The sequence below is a fragment of the Cyprinus carpio genome, chromosome B22 (assembly GCF_018340385.1).
Source record: "Cyprinus carpio isolate SPL01 chromosome B22, ASM1834038v1, whole genome shotgun sequence".
NCBI lineage: Eukaryota > Metazoa > Chordata > Actinopteri > Cypriniformes > Cyprinidae > Cyprinus > Cyprinus carpio.
The window spans coordinates 32,644,020-32,665,328 of record NC_056618.1 but is presented as its reverse complement, the minus strand read 5'-3'; the positions used below and the strand labels follow the sequence as shown (position 1 = coordinate 32,665,328).

The following is a 21,309-nucleotide window of genomic DNA, read 5'->3' as shown; positions in this document are numbered from 1 at the left end:
ATGGAATAATTGAATCAAATTTTCCTTGATCTTTTGACATGCAAAGCTGGGTCGATTACTTACAAATTGTAATCCATTACTGATTCTAAATGACATGACAAAAATTGTAGTTAGTAACGTAATCCATTGCATTACACATTTTAGGTAATATAATCAGCTACTTTTAGATCACCTTTGACCTATCTCATTTTTCACATTGATTTAAATAGGACAATTTTGTACCATATTGGCATAAAAAATAAGAAAGAGTAAGAAAAAATATTCCATCACAGAAGAATCGTGCTTCACTGAAAGATATGCATGACAATCACAGCTTCTGCCTAATCGCGATTTCCATTTCATTTCGATTTTATTGTGCAGCCCTATGCCAAAATGACTCATTTTTGGAATTTGTCACACTGTGACCGCAAAGTGCAATGAAAAACCGCCTCTGCAGAATCAGATCAACACCTGTTTCTATTTGCACATGTTCAGTCACGAGAGAATCAAACACAGGCGACCAAAACAATAAAGATGGCTCAGAGGATAGCAAGAGGATAACAGTCTTTCCATTCATTGAGGATTCATTTTTAAACAAGGCACAAATCGATTCAGGATTTGCAGAGAGATTAAAACTAAAAGACAATGCTATGTCAGCTATATTGGATCCAACAGTATTGTCGCAACTCACAGGTAACAGTGTTTTTATCGTGGGTCACTTTTGCTATGTCTGTTACAGATCATTTGATATTTACTGACGGAGTATGCGTTTTTAACCTAAATCATAGCAGCATCCATCTATGAAGGATGTAGGCTGTCAAACACAAACAGTTAGCCCATCAGTAGCAGTGGGCTTATATTTCTTAGTCTAGAATGAGTCACACCGATCCAGTCAGAGCGCTTCGATGATGGGGGTTGAAAACAGGACAGAAAAGAGCCTATTACTTTTGAATTATGGTGTTTTTAATGTTAAAAATCTTGTAAGTGGACGTCAGCGAACAGTAAAATTTGACCTCTTTAATAATAACGTATGAACCAGACAGACCTACTGTCTCCAGGTTGATAATCGATGTTATAGGCTTTTGTTAAAGCCATCAGCCAGTATTATCTCAACTTAACAGCCAAAAGAACTCTTTCACAGACACCCACTCCCATGAATCACTGCGAGTGACGTAATGGAGCCTTTCAGTCTACTTAAACCTTTTTATGTGCATTTTGAAATAAATGTGAAATGTACTGTTTCTATACACTACCAGTCAAAATTTTGGAATAATTACAGTTTTTTTTAATGTTTTTGAAAGAAGTCTCTTATTCTCACCAAGACTGTGTTAATTTCATGATGGATACAGTAAAACAGCTTTATTCTGGACATTGTTTTGATATATTTTAAAATGTAACGTCTTTAAATCAGTACTTTAATATAACTTCATCGTTTTTAATTGTCATTCACAAGGCTTCATGGGATTGTAATTCTTATCTTTGTTAAAGCCATTAAGTACATAGTCATGTAGTCTGTCCACTTTTCAAGTACTTTTTTCTTTCAAATCAGAGTTTGTGAGGTTTTACTTCTCCTTCTAGCTGGTTGGTTTGGTCTGTAGCTTTTAACTTTTTCCTAGAGACTGGAAAAATGAAAAGGAAAATATACTTTGCAGACCAAGGTCACTGAAAAAGTGAGCAGTCAGACTTTCATTATATCAAATCAAATGACAATAGTGAGCAAAACCACTCTTTGTTTGGTTGAATAATTACGTGAACAACAGTGTTTACTTATGATCAGTGGTTGTTTTCATTTAATATTTAATATTCATTAATTCTTTAGATAAAGGTGTGTTCTCAGTAGCTTATTAGTTTTTGCTGCAATATCGCAACTAGTACTGAGTACAATGAAATTTCACTGGTCTGATCAATCCGTCAACTGTTAAGTACTTGACATTGTCCCTGTAGATGTAAAAATAGGATTTGGCAGATACAAAATACATGTTTTCCATCTTCATAGCATTTCTACATGAAAGACTGAATAAGATGTTGTGCTGAGTAACCTCTCAACTCTACATTAGCAAAGGAAATGGTTCCTTCTCCACACTAATAGGCAAGAAAGTGATTGCTTTTGGGAATGGGGACTTTAATAAACAACTTTACTAAATTTGCAATTGCAGTTGACATATGTTTCTGTAGACTTAAGCATTTTTGTTGTGATGTGTTTTCTTGGCCGTCTGGATTTCTCCACGAGAGTCTAATAATATAGAGAATGACATGTATTCTGGCAATATGATCCAACATCATTTATATTACATTTACATTACGTCATTTAGCAGACACTTTTATCCAAAGCAACTTACAATCAAAACCAACAAAAACCAGAACCGGAGTTTGAACAAGGAGTTGTGAAGCATGAAAGAAAAGGCCTGGTCTTCCTGATGTTTGATAAAGTAAATCTGCAGGACCAGGCAGTTTAAGCAGTGTGGTCTGAGAAATTCAGCTGAACATCAATCACAACTCCAAGGTTTCTGGCTGTTTTTGAAGGAGTCATTGTTGATGCGCCAAGCTGGATGGTGAAATTGTGATAAAGTGATGGGTTTGTTGAAACCACAAGCAGTTTTGTCTTGACAAAGGTTGAGTTGAATATGATGGTTCAGTGTTTCCCACAGGATTTTGTGAGACTTGTGGTGGCAGATGACGTCATATCAATTAGCATATTTATTACGTCGGGTTTGCATTAAGCACCTCGGATCTGTTCTACTCTCTGAACTTTCACATACTGTATACAACTGAATGCCCAAAAAAGCCGTTCACATTTTTTCTGTTGTCATACATAAAACAAATATAAATACATTTTAATTTTATTAATATCCAGGAGTCATTCTCACTTTACTCCTTAAATCCTGATTTATAAGAGCGACATCGTCTGATAAAATCCACATAACGTTACCTCTAACTGCTACACTAAAGAGTGACTATATGTGGTAGGTTTGGCTATATTACTTTTTTTTTTTTTTTTTTTTTTTACCTCATGCAGCACACTGCCTGCGACAGAGTAACACATTGTGCACATTAACAGATGAACTATGTTCATGTTTATAAGCCCAGACAGTCAGTAAGCGACAGGTGCTTGGAAACGCCATTTTATACACTTTTACTGACGAGTCTGCTGCGGTACGGCCAGCTGAATGCACTGCTTCTCTCCCACTCACTGCACAGAACAGACGCCGAGAGAGACGACACTGTGCTGGGGAAGTCAGACCTCGCACTCGCGGGGCAGCAATGGCGAAATCTTCCAGCTGAACTGAACCATAGCTAAGGTTTATCCAAAAAAGTCGCTAGGTTTGTCAGCATGTACCTTTTATGGAAAAAAGTTGCTAAAAGTGTCTGAAAGTTGCAAAATATAGTGCTAAAGTCGCACTTGTGTGTGTGAGATGCGGGAGCTGATGGCAGGGGGCGGTGGTTATTTGTGGCAGTCCGCCTCAAATAAATCAGTGTATGGGAAACCCTGTGGTTCTCCATCCAGCAACATATGTCTGATAGACATGCTGAGATGCAAATAACTATCGTCACTTCATCAAGATGGAATGAGAGGTAGAGTTAAGTGTCATCAGCATAGCAGTGGTATGCGAATCCAAGTTTCTGAATGAACCTAGTGATGCCATGTAGACAGAAAAGAGAAGTGGTCCAAAAACTGAGCCCTGAGGCACCCCAGTAACTAGATCCACCCAAAGCTGTTTTTTTTTTCTCAATATCAGTGCTTCTGTACACAAAAATTCTGACAACATTTTTGATATCTAGAATGTCATCAAAATGCCCTAATATCTGTTCTCTTTTGGCCATTCATTTTTTTTTTAATTCATCCTTTGTGCTTGGTCCAAGTTATCCAAATATTTCACACTAAACAAGCTGCTGTGAGTGTGTGAGATGCTGATGTTTAAGCGCTCATTTGAGCTTTTAGACGGGTCACTCCAGGATAAGGAAGTAGCTATGAGTCAGTGATGGCCTTCCTGACCACTCATCTCATTAGCTGCCGCTTCCCAAATGAATGTTTAATTAAAGGTGCTTTAGTGGAGCGGCAGACTCATTCTTTACAGTGAAAGTCACAGACTGTTGCGAAATATACAGAGCAGATGAGCGCCCTCTCAAACTGCCTTTGTTAAATAACTCTGAATTAGGAGTAAATTTAGCCATGCAGCAGCAAAGGGAAGCGTCACGCAGCTGTGCCTCAGATTTATTTGGTGCTCTGCTTTGGTCACCTCAGCGGATCGTTTACAAGCTTTTCTGTTTAAGGATCAGCTCTGAGAAGAGATACAGCATCACCTGCTCTCCGATTAATTTGATATACTTGATAAGCCTCCTCATTCTGCTGTTGTGCTGAATTATTACAGTCTGTGTTTCATTATCTCTGTAATGTGGATTATTAACACACACACACACACACACACACACACAAACAAATGCTATTAACACACAACTGAAAGAGAAGAGTCATGCGGTACAGAAGTTGTTTGAGTTTTGCACAATACAGACCAGGTCCTGTGTCAGATATTCCTCTGCATTGTTTTTCTTTTATCTTCTTATTTTTCTTTTAAACAATACAGCTCTGTTTGCTGTGCTTAGTCAGTGTCAAAATATTGAAATAAGTTGTGAATCCAAATCATTTACTTACAATGCTTTACAAGTAGTGTTAGTTTGTTTTTTGGTTTAGTCTCACTTTTGGTTTAGTAGAAGTTTTAGTTAGTTAGCATTAGAGTGGTAGAAAAAGCGGTTTCCCCAGTAATGGCTTTAATCAAAGCAGCTCCAGTCATGAACACTACTTTATCAGATAAAACGGAAATGCCATCAAAACTTTTCTGAAGACTGTTGGTTCGCTTAAGAGATACATAACACCCTCCATGTGTTTTTATGTTTATTCAGCGAAGTCAAACTGTCATAAATCAGTGTATGGGAAACACTCAGAAATGTGTTTAAAAATCATATCACCGTTATTGAAAAAAAAATTGATTATATATTTATAATGAATTATTGTCCAGTCTTAATTTGTCATTTGAGAAATTTCTTTTTACATTTCATCAAAATTATTGCACTTTCACCTAAAAGCGCAAATCAAGAGAATGTCAACTCAAACACATGGTTTATTTTACTCATTTACTTGTCTAGTTTCCTGATTCATAATATTACTGTACATCTCTACATTATGTAAAACTCAAAAGCTTAAACAGCAAAATTCCTAAAAATTTCCTGGTTCCTGGTTTCCAATAATTCTAGATTATGCTAATGTTTTAAAAATTTGTCAGCAAACAGTTGTTACTGTTTTGATGAAATTTACACTATTTATAAGGCAGATGCTTATTTCAAATTTCACCTTACTTCAAAAACATACGCAAATTGACCATTTCAAAACATTGATAGTAACATCTAATTCACACAAAGGATTGTTCAGGTGCAACACAGACACAGATCAAAATGTGTTTTCCAACTGAACTGAATCTCCTTGACCACAGATAAAGCTGCAAGACCTATTGTCTGGTTGTATGAACATAACTGGTTGTATGAACTACAAACAAAAATTGCACAAGACAACAACAACAACAACAAAACTCTCAAAGCCTGTTTTTGGAAGCATAGAAGTAAAGGCCTCTCTGAAGTTCTTATTTGGATGTTCACAATAGCTACACAGATGTATAATGTTTGTGAATATTTCAACGGTGCCGCTGCTGGAAAAGGTGGTTTGAGTAGTATGAAGAAGGCATGACATGTTTTTGTTAATACTTAAAAATCACAGATCTTACTGAGAATGAATTACCCATGTGTGTTTTACAATGGGGTCCAAATACAGAAGAAAAGATCCATTGCTACTTCTGTTTCATTGCCACTATTAGATATGTGCTGTGCACAATTTTCTTAATAATGCAACAAACAACAGAAATGACTGGTGATTATATAGTAATCATGGACCAGCTTGAAGGTGTTTAACAGTGAATTAAATTTTCTGGGAAGTTCACTGTGGAAGGTTGCCAGGAAAGTTTGCTTTCAGGCCACCAAAGTAAACTCCCAAAAAAGTAACTCCTTCATTTGGCCAGAATTAGTTGGAAATTGTCACACTCGTTTGTTCTTCAATTTAATTAGGGCCAGGCTTTTGTGTAAATGTGAATGTTTTTTAGAGCCAGACCGATATGAATTTTTTGGGGCTGATACTGATATTAGGGAGTAAAAAAAGGCAGATATTGATATATCATATATAGATACATAAACAGAATATATATACATAAACACATTTTTTGCGATGATGACTCAAATGTGGTGATCAAACACTTATAATCTATTCTTTAAAAGTATTCTTCTAACAGATCTAGGAATAAATTAACATGGATTAATAATCCAAGCACAGTGGCATCAGTTTTGAAAAGCAGCACAAGATTGGCACACAGAATGAGTTCCAGCTTCTTTCTCTTGGAAAATTCAGAGGGGAAATGGGATGGAAAGACAAAAAGGTTCAGTCAAAAGATTCAGACTATAATTTTGAACGCATGTGTTGCCAATGGGGTCGGGTGACGTGGCCGTGTAACATACAGGAAGGAGATTTCCCAGCCTCCTCTGGACAAGAGTCAATGGAAGACGCTCAGCACAGACGTCATCTGTCAGAGACTCGAGGTTCAGAGCTGGAGAGAATATTTCCAGTGTGCTGCTGCAGAAACATTTGCATAAAGTACAAGGTTGACTGAGAGTTTGTGTCTATGCAAAGAGCCATCACATGTTTCACAAACCAAAGCCATTAAGTGTTAATAGTGAGGAAATTCCGCTCCAGGAATATGACACTGGATTTAGAAAGGATTCTTAAGAATGAAATTATACTCATAACTGCTAGTTTGTTTGGTTTTTTGGTTGTCAGTAGTGCAGACCGTACAGTTCACATTGGAAGTCACTTTCAAGGCAAGCTTCTTCCTGTTGGTCAGCACTGCAACCAACTTAAAGATGGGCGGAATCTGTGTGGGGAGCTGTTCTACCCTTACGTCATGCAAAACTCTGTTGTGTGTATTACTATTGAGATGACTGGATATATATATCTTCAGAAGACAAAACTTTGAGTTCCTGACATTAATGTTTTTGAAAATCATCATAAATATCCGCTTAAAGTTAGGAAAACCTCCAACTTGCCTTATATCCCTAAAGGTCAGATGTTCAATGAATTTATTGGGTTGTTTCAGATATCAAGCATCATAACATTATATACTGTTGATAATGTAAACAATCATGGTGAATTAAAGGGCGTGTCTCTAGATGGAGACATCTAAACATCTAAAGTGATCGTTTAAAATACACTTCACAACGGCAAGTGCTGAACTCCAGTCAAGACAGAAAATAGCCTTCATGCATGCTTGCTTGTGATTATTATGGTAACCTGCAAAATATGATATTTGCGATGTTTACCTACTGATTAGTTTCGGTCACATGACACTAAACAGCGCTGTGATATCCAGTGTTAAGCGCTTGAATTCAGTGAAGAACACGAATGACTCAGTGATTTTAGACTAGTTTAAATCCAGATAAAATTTTATTTTTTAATGAATACATGCATTAAATGTATTAAAGGTGTAAGGGAATATAATTAAAGCATTTTTGTGAATAAGCTATAATGTTTGTGCATTTATACTAAGATTACTGTTTTTCATATATACGTAGAAACAAAGTTTTTTTTATATTTTTCTTAGATTTTAACCATGGTATTGAGGTGCTGTATGTGTGGTTTTAACTGTGGTTATCATGATCTAAATGTATGCTACTATGGAATACCAATAAAACTCAGTCAGGATCATTCTCTCTCCAGATGTTCCTGTTTTATAAATAAAACTTTGAAGTTTATTGTGATAATTATCGATATCGACTGATATGAAACGTTTAATCTGGATAATTATTTGGCCATATCGCTAAGCCCTATTTAAAATTATTTTTGTGAATCTGGCTTCTGATTATCCCACACTCAGTCACATAAAGTTTGTGAATCTGGTCTGCAGACCAAAAAGAAAGTCAGAAAGCAATAGGAGTTCAATAGTAAGTGATTTATCTCTCGTGTGCTGTGAAAGTGCCTCCCGTAATGAATTGTGCGCTGCACACTAACTGAATTAATAATGACTTTGGCGGTGTGTTATGCCTTCCCATCAGGCCCTCGGCTTCTTCAGCGTACTGTTTTCCATAAGCTTTAAGATTCTGTCACTGTGTGATATTAGGTGAAATATTAAAGTGCAGTTGTTATGTCTCTGGCCTGTCCGTCTGTCACACTGACTGACCCGTCTCTCCTCATCTCTTCCAGGGCTTCGACCCTCCCCATCAGAGTGACACACGCACAGTTTACATAGCAAACAAGTTCCCACAGCACGGCCATTATATTCCTCAGAGGTTTGCAGACAACAGGATCATTTCCTCCAAGGTAAGAGCAGATTCTGCTGAAAGCTTGAAAGTGAAAAGGTCAAAAAAAAAAAAAAAATAGATCACATGTGCATGTGTTTCTCTGCTCCTGTTGAGAATTTGGCAGTAAAATCCTCCACGCTGTTTTGCTTTCTCTTTGTAGTACACCATATGGAACTTCATCCCCAAGAATTTGTTTGAGCAGTTCAGAAGAATCGCCAATTTTTATTTTCTCATCATCTTCTTGGTTCAGGTAAGCCCAGATCGTCCTCGTGTTTCCCAGCTGAGTGTGTACTCTGAGAACCAAATTAGTCTCTAAATGAAAAAAAAAAAAAAGGAATCTGTAGGCTCATTCGCATTCGCATTCGAAGCAGCAGTTCACAAACTCGTAATCTAATTCACATTCACAATGGAATGACTAATGGATGGATGTCCAAGGGTGGTAAAGGCAGTATATGACACTGCATACTTCAGGTCTGCTCTGTTTCTAACCAGATCCTTCTTCTCCCTTACAGTTAATGATAGACACACCCACTTCCCCTATAACTAGTGGACTTCCCCTGTTTTTTGTCATCACAGTAACTGCCATCAAACAGGTGAGCGTGCGAGCGTGTTTTGGCAGCTCATGTTCACAGATCATGATTTGTACGCAGTGTTTAATTGCAGGATAACTGATCATTTGTCTGTCTGTCATAATCCTGCTCACAAATACAGGGATTTGAAGACTGGCTGCGGCACAACGCTGACAATGAAGTGAACGGAGCACCTGTGTTTGTCGTGCGCAGCGGCAGTCTAGTCCAAACCCGATCCAAGAATATCAGAGTGAGTTTCAGCCAACAGCACCGGGATCCCATTGCTAATCATGCCAGACCAACAACAAAAGATGCTTTCAGATATTAGAAACACTTCCATATCCCTACAGTCATGTTTATAAATAAAGCGACTTTCGGATGTGCCGCTTCAGCAGTTCAGACATCCTTGTCATGTCACGTGGGTTGATGTTCCTCCTGTGTTCTCGTAGGTGGGTGATATAGTGAGAGTAGCCAAAGATGAGACGTTTCCTGCAGATCTGGTGCTCTTATCATCCGATCGGGCCGAGGGGACGTGCCACATCACCACTGCCAGCCTGGACGGAGAGACTAACCTGAAGGTCTGTGTTTCCTGCTCATAAACAGTAGCATCTTACTGAATTTCTCAGAGTGGTTACTGAATAAACATGTGACTCACCAAAGTTGGTTTTAGTCTCTGTGACGCCCATCTCGAAGCATTTTATTTTTGTGTACTGAAGGCTCGAGGAAGTAAACTCTGAGTGTATTTTGTGACTGGTTTTGTCGAACTGGCCCTCCACTAAGCTCTGCTGTCACTTTAACCTCCTGGAGCTTATGACAAACGTGCAGCGAGAAGCAATCACACTGAGTGAATTACTTCAAGAAATGCTGAGTAATGTCTGAAAGGTCGTCAGAAAGGTTTTCAGTGTGTAAGGAAAAGGCTGTCCAAATTGTGTGATGGAGAAGCTTTAGAATTCAAATAAAACACAACGAACTTGTTTCTAAAAAGAAAAAAAAAATGTTGCATTAAAAAGATTGGCAAATGAAATAAATAATTATTTGAAATAGATAATATAAATAGAAATTTCAGCAAATTTTCAGGCAAACAAAAAAAAATGTCCATTGCGTGTTGGCAATAGTGTAGCTCACGCAGAAGTCAGTTTTAAAGCAAACAGCTTTCTGTTGGTCAGTGTGGCGAATCGTTGTGAAAGCCACTTGCCAAGTGTGTGTGAGAATTTTTCACCCTCATGTGAAATCCCCAATTGTGTGCATTCTAATTAAAATAACTGGATTTCCCCCTCAGAAATGAGAGAGCAATAATAAATGCATCTTAATAAATAGACGAAACTATTATTTAGAGATTTATTACTTAGAGATTCTTTCTAAAATAGTATTTTGAGGGTTTTTTTTTTTTAGTTTCTTTATATAATTTTCTCCTTGTACTGTACTTATTTATTAAGGTGCTCCATTGCAGTGTTCATGACTATTTAAATCATAATAAAAGTGTTTATCATATTTGTGGTCTACCATTGTTTTGGAAATGATCATTTATGATTAGGGGTGGATGGGTGGGCGATATGACCAAAATCTTATTTCATGATACGAGTAATTTTATTTCACAGTAACGATATACAGTATATCACAAAATTGTTATTTTAAATAAGGTCTTTATGATATCAATTTTTTTTCATAATTATTGTCACCAGTGTAAATGTCGCAAAAAACTAATACTAGCCTAAAAAAAAAAAAACTAGCTCACTGAATACAAGTAAAGATAAGAATTAGAAACTATCAATAAAAGCAATACTGAAAATTACCAACAAGAAAAAACGAAAATAAGAAATGCTACATACATTGTGTAAAGAAATCAAATGTATAAACACTTTGCATATTCTTCACTGTGTAAATTAAATGTATATTTCTTCTTCTTAAGGTAACAAAAGTGATTTAATCAAGAGCAGTTAGAGATTTTTTCTCTTTTGTTGTTTGATTAACATGAATGGCAGAAAGCAGGAATATCAGACTGCTGTCACTTTAAGAGCTGCCCGTATACAATACTGTTACATGTGTTTTCTTTCTTAGCTGTTTGCTTACACTTAAGACTTCAATTGCTATGTTTAAGAGGAAGCTTGCAAAGATGGGAATTTTGACCCATACGAGTGTTTATTTTACCTTTCAAGCACTGAGAAATGGTCTCTAGTGAAATGAGTTCTCCTTCCCCACTGATTGCATTTCAGCGGCTTAAAATCCCTTGGTTTTAAACCACAATGCTTAAAACGCGTGCAAACTATAAGTTTTCATCACCATGTTGTACAGCAACGTTTTTTTGTTTCAGGTTTCCTTTTTTTTTTTTTTTTTTTTTTTTTCATTTCGTCATGTAGATATTTGCTTATCGCCCACCCCCAATGTTTTACCACTTCTCAAATATTGCCCCATGAAAAAACAAGCACAAATTCTCTGTTCATGTCTGGCTAATATAAGATATCTTAGTAAAACCTTTTTAATATCCAGATATTTTATTTGACAAGCAGATACATGTCTGCTGTCTGTACAGTGTTGTACTTAGCAATGAATAACGTTATTAAGTAAGATGTGAGAAGTATCAGACTGTAACACTGAATGTGTTCTCTCTGCTGATGTGCAGACGCACTACGCGGTGCCAGAAACGGCTGTGTCACAGTCGGTGTCGCGGCTGGAGTCTCTGCAGGCGGTGGTGGAGTGCCAGCAGCCCGAGGCAGACTTATACAGGTACCTTACAGAATCAGATCCACCCAAATCCTCCTCACACACTGCTTTACAATGCAGCTCAACCACAGTGGATCTGATGCTTGTATCAGTTCTGTAAGTCCTGACGCACGCGTTCTCTCTTCTCAGGTTTGTGGGAAGAATAACAGTAACCCAACAAGGAGAGGAGATAGTCAGGTAAGACCAGCTTAAATTCTGACATTACTATGCACAAACTGTCTTTTGGCATTAAAATAGTACTGTCAGGATTTACTAAAGACGCGCAGTAAAGAATTAGCGCTGAAAAGGCGTGGACAGAATTATTTTTGAACATGAATATGCATTGAACATGCATTTACTGGAGTTTCCCTTTCAGATGCAAAATTTGTGGGAGGAGATTATTAAAATGAATCACACAACATGATTAACTAACTTTTGCGCTCATCCAATTACTGGTATTTGCGCCATTATTTAACGCCCAAAAAAAGCATGTTTTAAAGCAGGTGATAATTCATTATGAAAATGATCTGGCTGCGTCTGTGTTCTTTAATGTGTGCACTGTTAGTAAATCACTCCCATCAGCGCTGTTTTGGAATCAAATCTGGCCCTTTATGTTTAAGTATTTTTAAATGTATTTATATGTTTATTGATATATTTTGTTTTTTCTTTTTAGACCCTTAGGACCAGAGAACCTTCTGCTTCGAGGAGCAAGATTAAAAAACACCAAAGAAATCTTTGGTATGGCATTCAAACCATTGTCATAGTCTTTTGAAATCAATATGAATTCAGAATGGACTTTATTTACTAGTTTCACAACTTATGACTGCACTTTACTCCCCAAAAACTTTGTGTTTTTAATGGTTCATCGAAATGTTGTGATGGTTTGAGTATGACTGTGTTGTGTCATGCAGGTGTGGCGGTATATACGGGAATGGAGTCCAAGATGGCTCTGAACTACAAGTGCAAATCCCAGAAACGCTCTGCAGTAGAGAAGTATGTTTGGTCATTTCCATTTCCAGCGTTTCCTTCTCATTTTACCACATCATCTCTCTCATCTCTCGTGCAGATCCATGAATACGTTTCTCATCATCTACTTGGGCATTCTGCTGTTTGAAGCCATCCTCAGCACCATTCTGAAGTACGCCTGGCAGGCAGAGAACAAGTGGGACGAGCCGTTTTATAATCAGAAGACCGATCAAGAGAGAAACAGCAGTCAGGTTACTATAAAGTTTTACGTTTTAAAAGTCTTACTGTGTGACACCTGGCGGCTCTTCGATGGCTCCGAAAACTGGTAGGATTCGTTAAAACCGCTGGTGATTTTCTCCTTGCAGATTTTGAAGTTTATTTCTGACTTCCTGGCTTTCCTGGTGTTGTACAACTTCATAATCCCCATCTCGCTGTACGTGACCGTTGAGCTGCAGAAGTTTCTGGGCTCTTTTTTCATTGGCTGGGACTTGGATCTGTACCATGAAGAGAGCGACCAGAAGGCTCAAGTCAACACATCAGACCTCAATGAGGAGTTGGGACAGGTGTGTGTGTGAGATTAGAACTGTGTCCCAGGTATAATACTGCCGGCGATGAGTAATCTATACTAATTTTGCGGCCGCAGGTGGAGTACGTTTTCACAGACAAAACGGGAACCCTCACTGAGAACGAGATGCAGTTTAGGGAGTGTTCTATCAACGGGATCAAATACCAGGAGATCAACGGGAAGCTTGTCCCTGAAGGAATGACAGAGGACTCTCCAGACGGATCCGTGCCTTGTTTGGTAAGGTTTATTTTTACAGTTTGTGAGGATAGAGGATTTTGTCTTGGTCCATGCTGTAGACTGTATAAAAACATAGATGTAGTGTATATGACGTAGGTTTCTGAAGAGCATTTTTGAAGCCGAAAGTGAGCGGAGGCGGCCTTCGCCATCTTGGCAGCGCATCAAACCCGGATAATCCTAGCTTGATGGTGGTGATCCCCTTAATTATACAGAACTTTAAGGTTTCATACAATTGAGTTATAAAAAAAAATCACCCCCCTCACAGTTGTCATGAAGGGCAAAATTAACTATATAGACCAAAAAAAGTGAATTTCTTAAGAATCTGTCCTGTGGATGCTGTCGGTACACCTTTCTTTGGGTCAGATCTCAACTTGATTGATCACATTTGCATGTTCCATATCATTTTTTTTTGAGGCTTTGACTAAACTTAAGAGAGGCATTACTTCAAAATCAAAACAACTTTAAAACTGTAAAGGGCTAAGAGAAGGGCTACCTTTGTTCCAAATGCTGTTACTTTTGATTACTTCATGATATCACCACATAAATTTAATTCACATACAGCACAAATGTTTGGGAACATCACCAAAAAACATTTTTTCTCCTACCTTATTTTTTTCATGAGATATTAAACGTCAAATAAGAATGATAAGAAAAATGTATCCCTTGACCACACAGATTTTTCTTACATTTTATCACCTGTTTCTCAACATGAGAATATTCAAAGGCAAAGATTTTCTTACCCATAGAAAAATAGAAAGATTTCTATCAGAAGATACCTACCCTTTGACTCTCGTTGCTACGGTCTTGGAGTTATGAGTCATTATTTGTGTGTATGGCCTTCAGGGAGTCGAGAGCTAAACAAAAAAAACTATTTTGTTACAAAATACTGTAACTTTTGGATACTTTATGCTATCACCACAAACTTTGAAACAAATACAGCTCACATGCTGGGGAACATCATCAGAAAAGAATTTTCCTCCTACCTTATTTCTGTCCTGAGATATTGAATGTCAAATAAGACATATATGAACAATTTCTCTTACATTTTTCTTACATTTTCTCAGCTATTTCTCAGCAGGAGAATGTCCACATGAAATAATTTTCCCCCTGAAAGAGCAGAAAGTTTTCTATCAAACGATACCAACCTTTTGACTCCCCTTGCTACAGTCTTCAAGTTTATGTCACTCAGAAAAACATCAACTTCAGTGAGGCAAAAATGCCCTCAGGGCTTAAAGGCTTAAATTAATTCAGATTCTTTCCATAATTTTTGTCAGAAGCATTTCTAGTTGATATCCACCAAATTTCATGCAAATCAGACCAATGGCCTAAGACGAAAACGTTTGACAAAAGAACAAAACAGTGACAGAATTATTATTAATATTATTTGTGTGTGTGTGTGTGTGTGTGTGTGTGTGTGTGTGTGTGTGTGTGTGTGTGTGTGTGTGTGTGTGTGTGTGTGTGTGTGTGTGTGTGGAAATGGATACAGATATGATTAGCTTATTTGGAGAGACTGACGTTTTTGGCAAAAACTTGTTATAGAACCAGCGATTTAAAAAAAAAAATTGGGAACATACTCGTTTTCACATAATGTACAAAATAATCTTTTTTTTTTTTTTTTTTTTTTTTTAACATTAGGCCTATCAGATTTGTTGTTATAAGCCACAGAATGTGGACTGGAAGATGGTGGCAGTGTTGTTTTCTGTTTTGTTTTTTGTTTTGTTTTGTTTTGTTTTGTTTTTTGTTTTGTTTTGTTTTGTTTTGTTTTGTTTTGTTTTGTTTTGTTTTGTTTTGTTTTGTTTTGTTTTGTTTTGTTTTGTTTTGTAGCCGAGTCATTTTAGAGCTCATGTTAGGGGATCCACCAAAGAGAATGCATGCCATTGTTCAACTTTATATAACAATATTTAAAAATTAATCACCACATAAAATAACAACAATAACAACACACTATTCTATTACTAATGAATAAAAAAAAAATATATATAAAAATAATTACTTCAGTCAGTTGCCATTTTAATTGAATTGTACTAAAATAACAAAAACATATAATAAGAAGTACTAAAAATGACAAAAACACAATAAAAAAAAAAACTAAAAGCTACAAACTTTAAAATATATATAAAAAATTGAATTTCATCTCTATGATACTAAAATAACACTAGTTTGTGCTAAATTATGATGACATTAATTATTAAATTGTAATATTTGTACCTTATATTTTAAGTTTTAAATGAAACAGGACCTGTTTTTGTGATACATGATTCATTTTTCAACGGGTCATGTTTTAAATCAAAGTGTGACAGTGTTATTATGTGTGTACACCTTTCAGAACAGGGAGGAGGAGTTGTTCCTGAAAGCCGTCTCTCTGTGTCACACGGTGCAGATCAGTTATGATCAAACGGATGGGCCAGGAGACCCGTTCTCTCATGCCAACGGCTTCTCTCCTCAGATGGAGTATTACGCCTCTTCTCCTGACGAGAAAGCACTAGTGGAAGCTACCAAGAGGTCAGCTCAGTTTCTCTGTCCACTGCTACTGTGTATTTCTGCAGTCAGTTGTGCTAAATATAATCTTTTGACCATGACTGTTGAAACATTTGACTACACTTTTTCTGACTGCAGGATGGGTGTCACGTTTATAGGAAGCCATGGAGAAAACATGGAGATTAAAACATTTGGAAAAGCAGAGAAGTACATCACACTTTTCTGTTTATTTTAGAACACTAAATGTGAACCATATTCATAGTTGTTTAGCTTTTAGAGTTGTCTGTTTAACGGCTATCTCTCCGTCCGCAGATACAAACTCCTCCACGTCCTGGAGTTTGACGCGGACCGCAGGAGAATGAGTGTGATTCTGCAGAAGCCCTCAGGCATGTGCCTCTGATCACACACGTGATGTTTATGACTGAACCGCAGCGCTTGAGGAGTTATCTAATGACATTCTGTCTCTCATTAGGTGAAAAGGTGCTATTCACGAAAGGAGCCGAATCAGCCGTTCTGCCCTACACCACGAGCGGCGAGATCGAAAAAACCCGAGTCCACGTGGATGAGTTTGCTATGGTGGGCTCTCTACATCATGCTGCCATGCTTGCTTACTTGTTCACTCTAGTTAGTGGTGCTTGAAGTTTCACTGTTGCTCATAAATAGTAAAATGGACCATATCCTGATCCCAAAGTAATCAGTGTACAACTAGTCCACACCGGATTTTGTGTGGTGTTGAGAAATACAGTGTTATTTTTCTCAAAGCTGCATTTCGGCAATTTTCACCGGACAATTAAGTGGTTTAAAAAAAAATCACATAGACTTGCATTTGAAGGCGGGATTGAGTTATACTGTATCTCAAGAACAGGGGCCAGATTTCTGAAAATCTTTTTAAGAAACAGTTTTCTTAAGATAAGTTGTAAGAGGTCTGTAAAAATGTGAAATTCTTGAAAAATTCAAATTCATTCTTAAGAACATGAGTTTTAGTTATCCATTGTAATATCATATTTAACTACCCGTGTCTTTCAGCAAGTAGAAAATATACAGAAATTGAATAAAGTTTTCAAACACTAAATTTTTTATTAAATATAGATGAATCTTTAAAGGGATACTCCACCCCAAAATGAAATTTTGTCATTAATCACTTACCCCCATGTCGTTCCAAACCTGTAAAAGCTTCATTCGTCTTTGGAACACAATTTAAGATATTTTGGATGAAAACCGGGAGGCTTGTGACTGTCCCATAGACTGCCAAATAAATAACAGTATCAAGGTCCAGAAAAGTATGAGCATCGTCAGAATAGTCCATCTGTCATCAGTGGTTCAACCGTAACGTCATGAAGCGACGAGAATACTCTTTGTAAGCGAAGAAAACTAAAATAATGACTTTATTCAACAATTCCTTTGTCAACAAAGGAATCCTCTGTGTCTCGCCATATCACCGTATGCTGTGTATGCTCTTCTGTATCATCCGCGCCACAAGGATGCACTGTTTTCTTTCAAATCAATGCTTAATACACGTAGAAACAGCACATCCTTGTGGCGCGGTTGATACAGAAGAGCAAACGCAGCATACGGTGATTTGGAGAGACCATTATGGTTCAGTCAAATTTACTGTTACTCTGCAAAATTTCGTAGGCAAATTCCATTAATTTCAGTTTGAATTCATGTGATTAAAAATTTATCTCAATCATTCACATTGACCAACAGAAAGCTGTTTGGTTTAAAAAAAAAAAAAAAAAAAAGTGTGCTTAATTTAAAATTGAGCTATGATTCATACATAACTACATTATTGACAACATAAAATGGGCCGTTTTTGTCCACAAAATTTTGCCTAAATTTTGCAAATGTGTTTATTTGGTGATTTTTAATAAGATTCTTTTTGGAAACTTAAATTCTTCTTAGGATTTTTTTTTTTTTCTTTAGAACAATCTTAAGAAAACAAAAATAGCATTCCTAAATGTTTTGGATAGCACAAAATATTCTTAACTTTATTAAGTTAGAAAATAAGAAGAATAGCAGTTACTGAGAATAATACAGTATATACGAAGAATATTTCATGAATTCAGCCCCAGAATATTGTGGAGACTGATTTGTACAGGAAACAACTGCCTAGACAAATCACCTCAAAATGCCCTAGCAACTTCTCACAAACATGGATGAGCGAGTAGCTGCTAAACTTTTTCTTCAGACATCTAAAAGTCTAGTTGAAATGTCGAGGTCTGGTCCAAGTTCTGCTTTTCTAATTCAAATGATGTTGATGAGAGCACTGCAGTTAATTAGCTCCGTTTGCTGTCCTCATTATCAGCTGTGCTGAAACCCATGAGAGTGTCTTCAGACCCACATCACATGCACACACACACACACACACACACACACACACACGCTCCCGGCAGTTCTCAGAGGATGGTATTGAGACTCATGGGATGTTTCAGACACAGCAGCCACATTGAAAAGCTCCTCCATACGCTGAATGCTCTCTATGTCTGCGCTTAAGAGCATGAACTCAATTATGAACGTGGAGCTCGGGACTGTGGCTTTCAAGCAGCTTCTTGGCCAGCAGTTCACCGTCAGTTCTACTTTATATCAACTTTTGTAGTACATTATTCTGTGTATAATGGATCGTTCATTTGTGCACGAATCAGTAAAATTGACTATTTTAACTTTCTTCCTCGTGTGTTTGTCCCATCTCACTTTTGTAGAAGGGTTTGCGGACGTTAGTGGTGGCCTGCAGACACTTCAGTGCAGATGAGTATCAGGAGGTGGACCGGCGGCTCCATGAAGCCAGAACGGCTCTGCAGCAGAGAGAGGAACGACTGGTCGAGGTCTTCAACTTCATCGAGAAAGACCTGGAACTGCTGGGAGCAACTGGGGTGGAGGACAAGTGAGTCAACACACACACACACACACACACACACACACGCACAAGGATGCTAATGCATTGCTGAGGTGGAGAAGGGCATCTCATAAGCATAAGCAAATTCATTCTGTCTACTTGATGTAGACAAGGTATAATGCTAGTGGTCGACAAATATATCGTCTGAATTTTGGCGCCTTTTTTTTTTTGTAGTTATCTGCATTAAAAATTAAAAGTTGATCTTTAAATGTTAAAACTTTAATTTTGACAGTCTGTTGGATCTGTTAAATGCACATGCTCTTTGTGACAGTATGTGACAGTTAATTGTCAGCAGGCAGTGATGATAGTGACAGTGGTGTGATGACTTCACACTCGTGTGGTGCTCGCTCGTGATTATTGGATGACCTCCTGGCAGGAGAGCAGGAAGTCAGCCGTGAGTCAGTGTGCGGCTCCTGCTAATGCAGTTTGACATGTCACTGTGACTCACACAGCTCTCTGTGCTCTTAAGGCCAGCCATCAATCTCTGTCCACATGTGCTATTCAAGTGTTAAAGGCATGCAGGGACACAGGAGCGTGTCTGGAATCGAGATGCAATGACTGTCACTGTGATTTCCATACATGTCCTCCGAATGAGCATCTTCAGAGAAATCCTCAGATAGATCTGACCGTCTTTGTGGTAGGCGACTGTATAGAGCTATGTATATAAAGCATGAGGAATACAAATAGAATAATAATAAAATTGTGCAACCAAAATCTGCATATGGAAATCATTCATCCTCACACATAAATCACAGTTCTGTTGAAACGACTAAATTTTGCCTGCGAAAATTCGATGAACAGCTATGAATGTGCCTTAAGGGTCAGAGAGAGTAAAAATAATGATGAAAAACACATTTATGATTACAAGAAAACTTGATGAAGCTGTCATCAGCATGGCACTTTCACACATGATGACTATTGAGATCGGGATGGTTTTGCTTTAATGATGGTGAGCCGTTTCCATGTGTCAAGTGTGAATAGCTGCTTGTTAATCTGCACGTTTAATCGAGCCTCAGGGAAAACAACAAGCCGTGACTGCATATGCAATTATGTGGTTGGCATTCTCTGCAGCATAATGCTGCTGTCTCTGGAGTACATGCCAACAGCGTGCTTAATTTATTACTGTGTGAAGTCAAGGCTAAGAGATACGTTTAATAATTTTCCAAATGATTTCTTAAGAACATGCTACTTAAAGTTTATCAGATGCTTGACCATTGTTTTAATAATATAAACAATATAAAAATAATATAAAAGTCATTAATAGTGTAACTGATAAAAAAGTGCCTTGATTTCACATTGTTAATAAAACATAATAATAATAATAATAATAATAATAATAATAATAATAATAATAATTTCCGTGTGATGAAAAAATAATTACCAAAAGGTGATACAAAAATTATTCTCACCTGGTTATATGCACATCATTGATGTTATGTTTTTTCATGTTTATTTGAAAGATTATTATCTGTTAATTTTAATATATATATATATATATAATATAGCTAAAAACTAAAATCTAAAACGTAAAGTATATAGACATATTAAAAAAAAAAAAAATTAAAATTGACAAACCACAACAAAATTGCTAAAACTTTAATTCAGATTAATTCACATTAAAAATGAAAACAAATTTTTTAATTATAAAAATGTAATATATATATATATATATATATATATATATATATATATATATATATATATATATATATATATATATATATATATTATTAACAATTTTAACAAAACTGTTAGTATAATGGTATAATGGTAAAATAATGTATCAGTGATAAAGTAATAATGCAGTTTTAATTATTAATAAACAATAAAAGTTAAGTATGTTTTAATTGATTAAATTAATATTCAGTGTATTAATTTTAAATTAATAGGCTACTTTACTTATTAACAGAATTCAAAACTAATACAGCAGTTTGTCATTACCACATGACTTCTTCATTGCAGCAAAATATACTATTTGTGATTGTGCTCGTGTTATTATTGTTGTATTTTGTGGCCTATGGAATCCAGATGCTCTGACCCGCTGTGTGTGTTCGTGTCTAGGCTGCAGGACAAAGTCCAGGAGACGATTGAAGCTCTGCGGCTGGCTGGAATCAAGGTGTGGGTGTTGACCGGTGACAAGCATGAGACGGCAGTCAGCGTGAGCCTCTCCTGCGGTCACTTCCACCGCACCATGAACATCCTGGAGCTGGTGCAGCAGAAATCAGACAATGAGTGCGCCGAGCAGCTCCGCAGACTAGCCCGGAGGTACAACACACCAGTGCACACTTCCTTTGAGATCTCCAGCTCTTTTTAGAATCTCTTTCATGTTGAGGATCAAGCGATTTTCACCTCCTTAACCTTTTTGTTGCTTTGAAGGCGTTGTATGTGCAGACAACTGGGACTAGGTGACATCACAAAACAAGTAGTTTTTGGAGCTTGATTAAATAAATGCTTTGTTTATAATGAGGAGGACATCTTAAGCTTTGAAGCTTGCAGGATGTCTTAATGGTACAAAGATATATTCTTATATG

At 37.0% G+C, this 21,309-nt stretch overlaps 1 protein-coding gene across 6 annotated transcripts in view; it reads left to right on the top strand.

Moving 5' to 3' along the window:
* LOC109047814 (phospholipid-transporting ATPase IF-like) overlaps window positions 1-21,309 on the top strand; it is a 45,703-nt gene that overhangs the window by 3,397 nt on the left and 20,997 nt on the right. For all 6 annotated transcript variants that reach the window (XM_019065479.2, XM_042749648.1, XM_042749650.1 and 3 more), the window contains exons 2-19: window positions 8,273-8,389; window positions 8,531-8,620; window positions 8,883-8,963; window positions 9,082-9,189; window positions 9,389-9,517; window positions 11,560-11,663; window positions 11,790-11,837; window positions 12,313-12,377; window positions 12,551-12,632; window positions 12,706-12,856; window positions 12,971-13,168; window positions 13,249-13,407; window positions 15,734-15,909; window positions 16,024-16,092; window positions 16,198-16,271; window positions 16,358-16,461; window positions 18,585-18,766; window positions 20,840-21,043. In XM_019065479.2, the coding sequence (XP_018921024.1) occupies window positions 8,273-8,389; window positions 8,531-8,620; window positions 8,883-8,963; window positions 9,082-9,189; window positions 9,389-9,517; window positions 11,560-11,663; window positions 11,790-11,837; window positions 12,313-12,377; window positions 12,551-12,632; window positions 12,706-12,856; window positions 12,971-13,168; window positions 13,249-13,407; window positions 15,734-15,909; window positions 16,024-16,092; window positions 16,198-16,271; window positions 16,358-16,461; window positions 18,585-18,766; window positions 20,840-21,043 (2,141 nt within the window). The remainder of the gene's footprint in view (window positions 1-8,272; window positions 8,390-8,530; window positions 8,621-8,882; window positions 8,964-9,081; window positions 9,190-9,388; window positions 9,518-11,559; window positions 11,664-11,789; window positions 11,838-12,312; window positions 12,378-12,550; window positions 12,633-12,705; window positions 12,857-12,970; window positions 13,169-13,248; window positions 13,408-15,733; window positions 15,910-16,023; window positions 16,093-16,197; window positions 16,272-16,357; window positions 16,462-18,584; window positions 18,767-20,839; window positions 21,044-21,309) is intronic.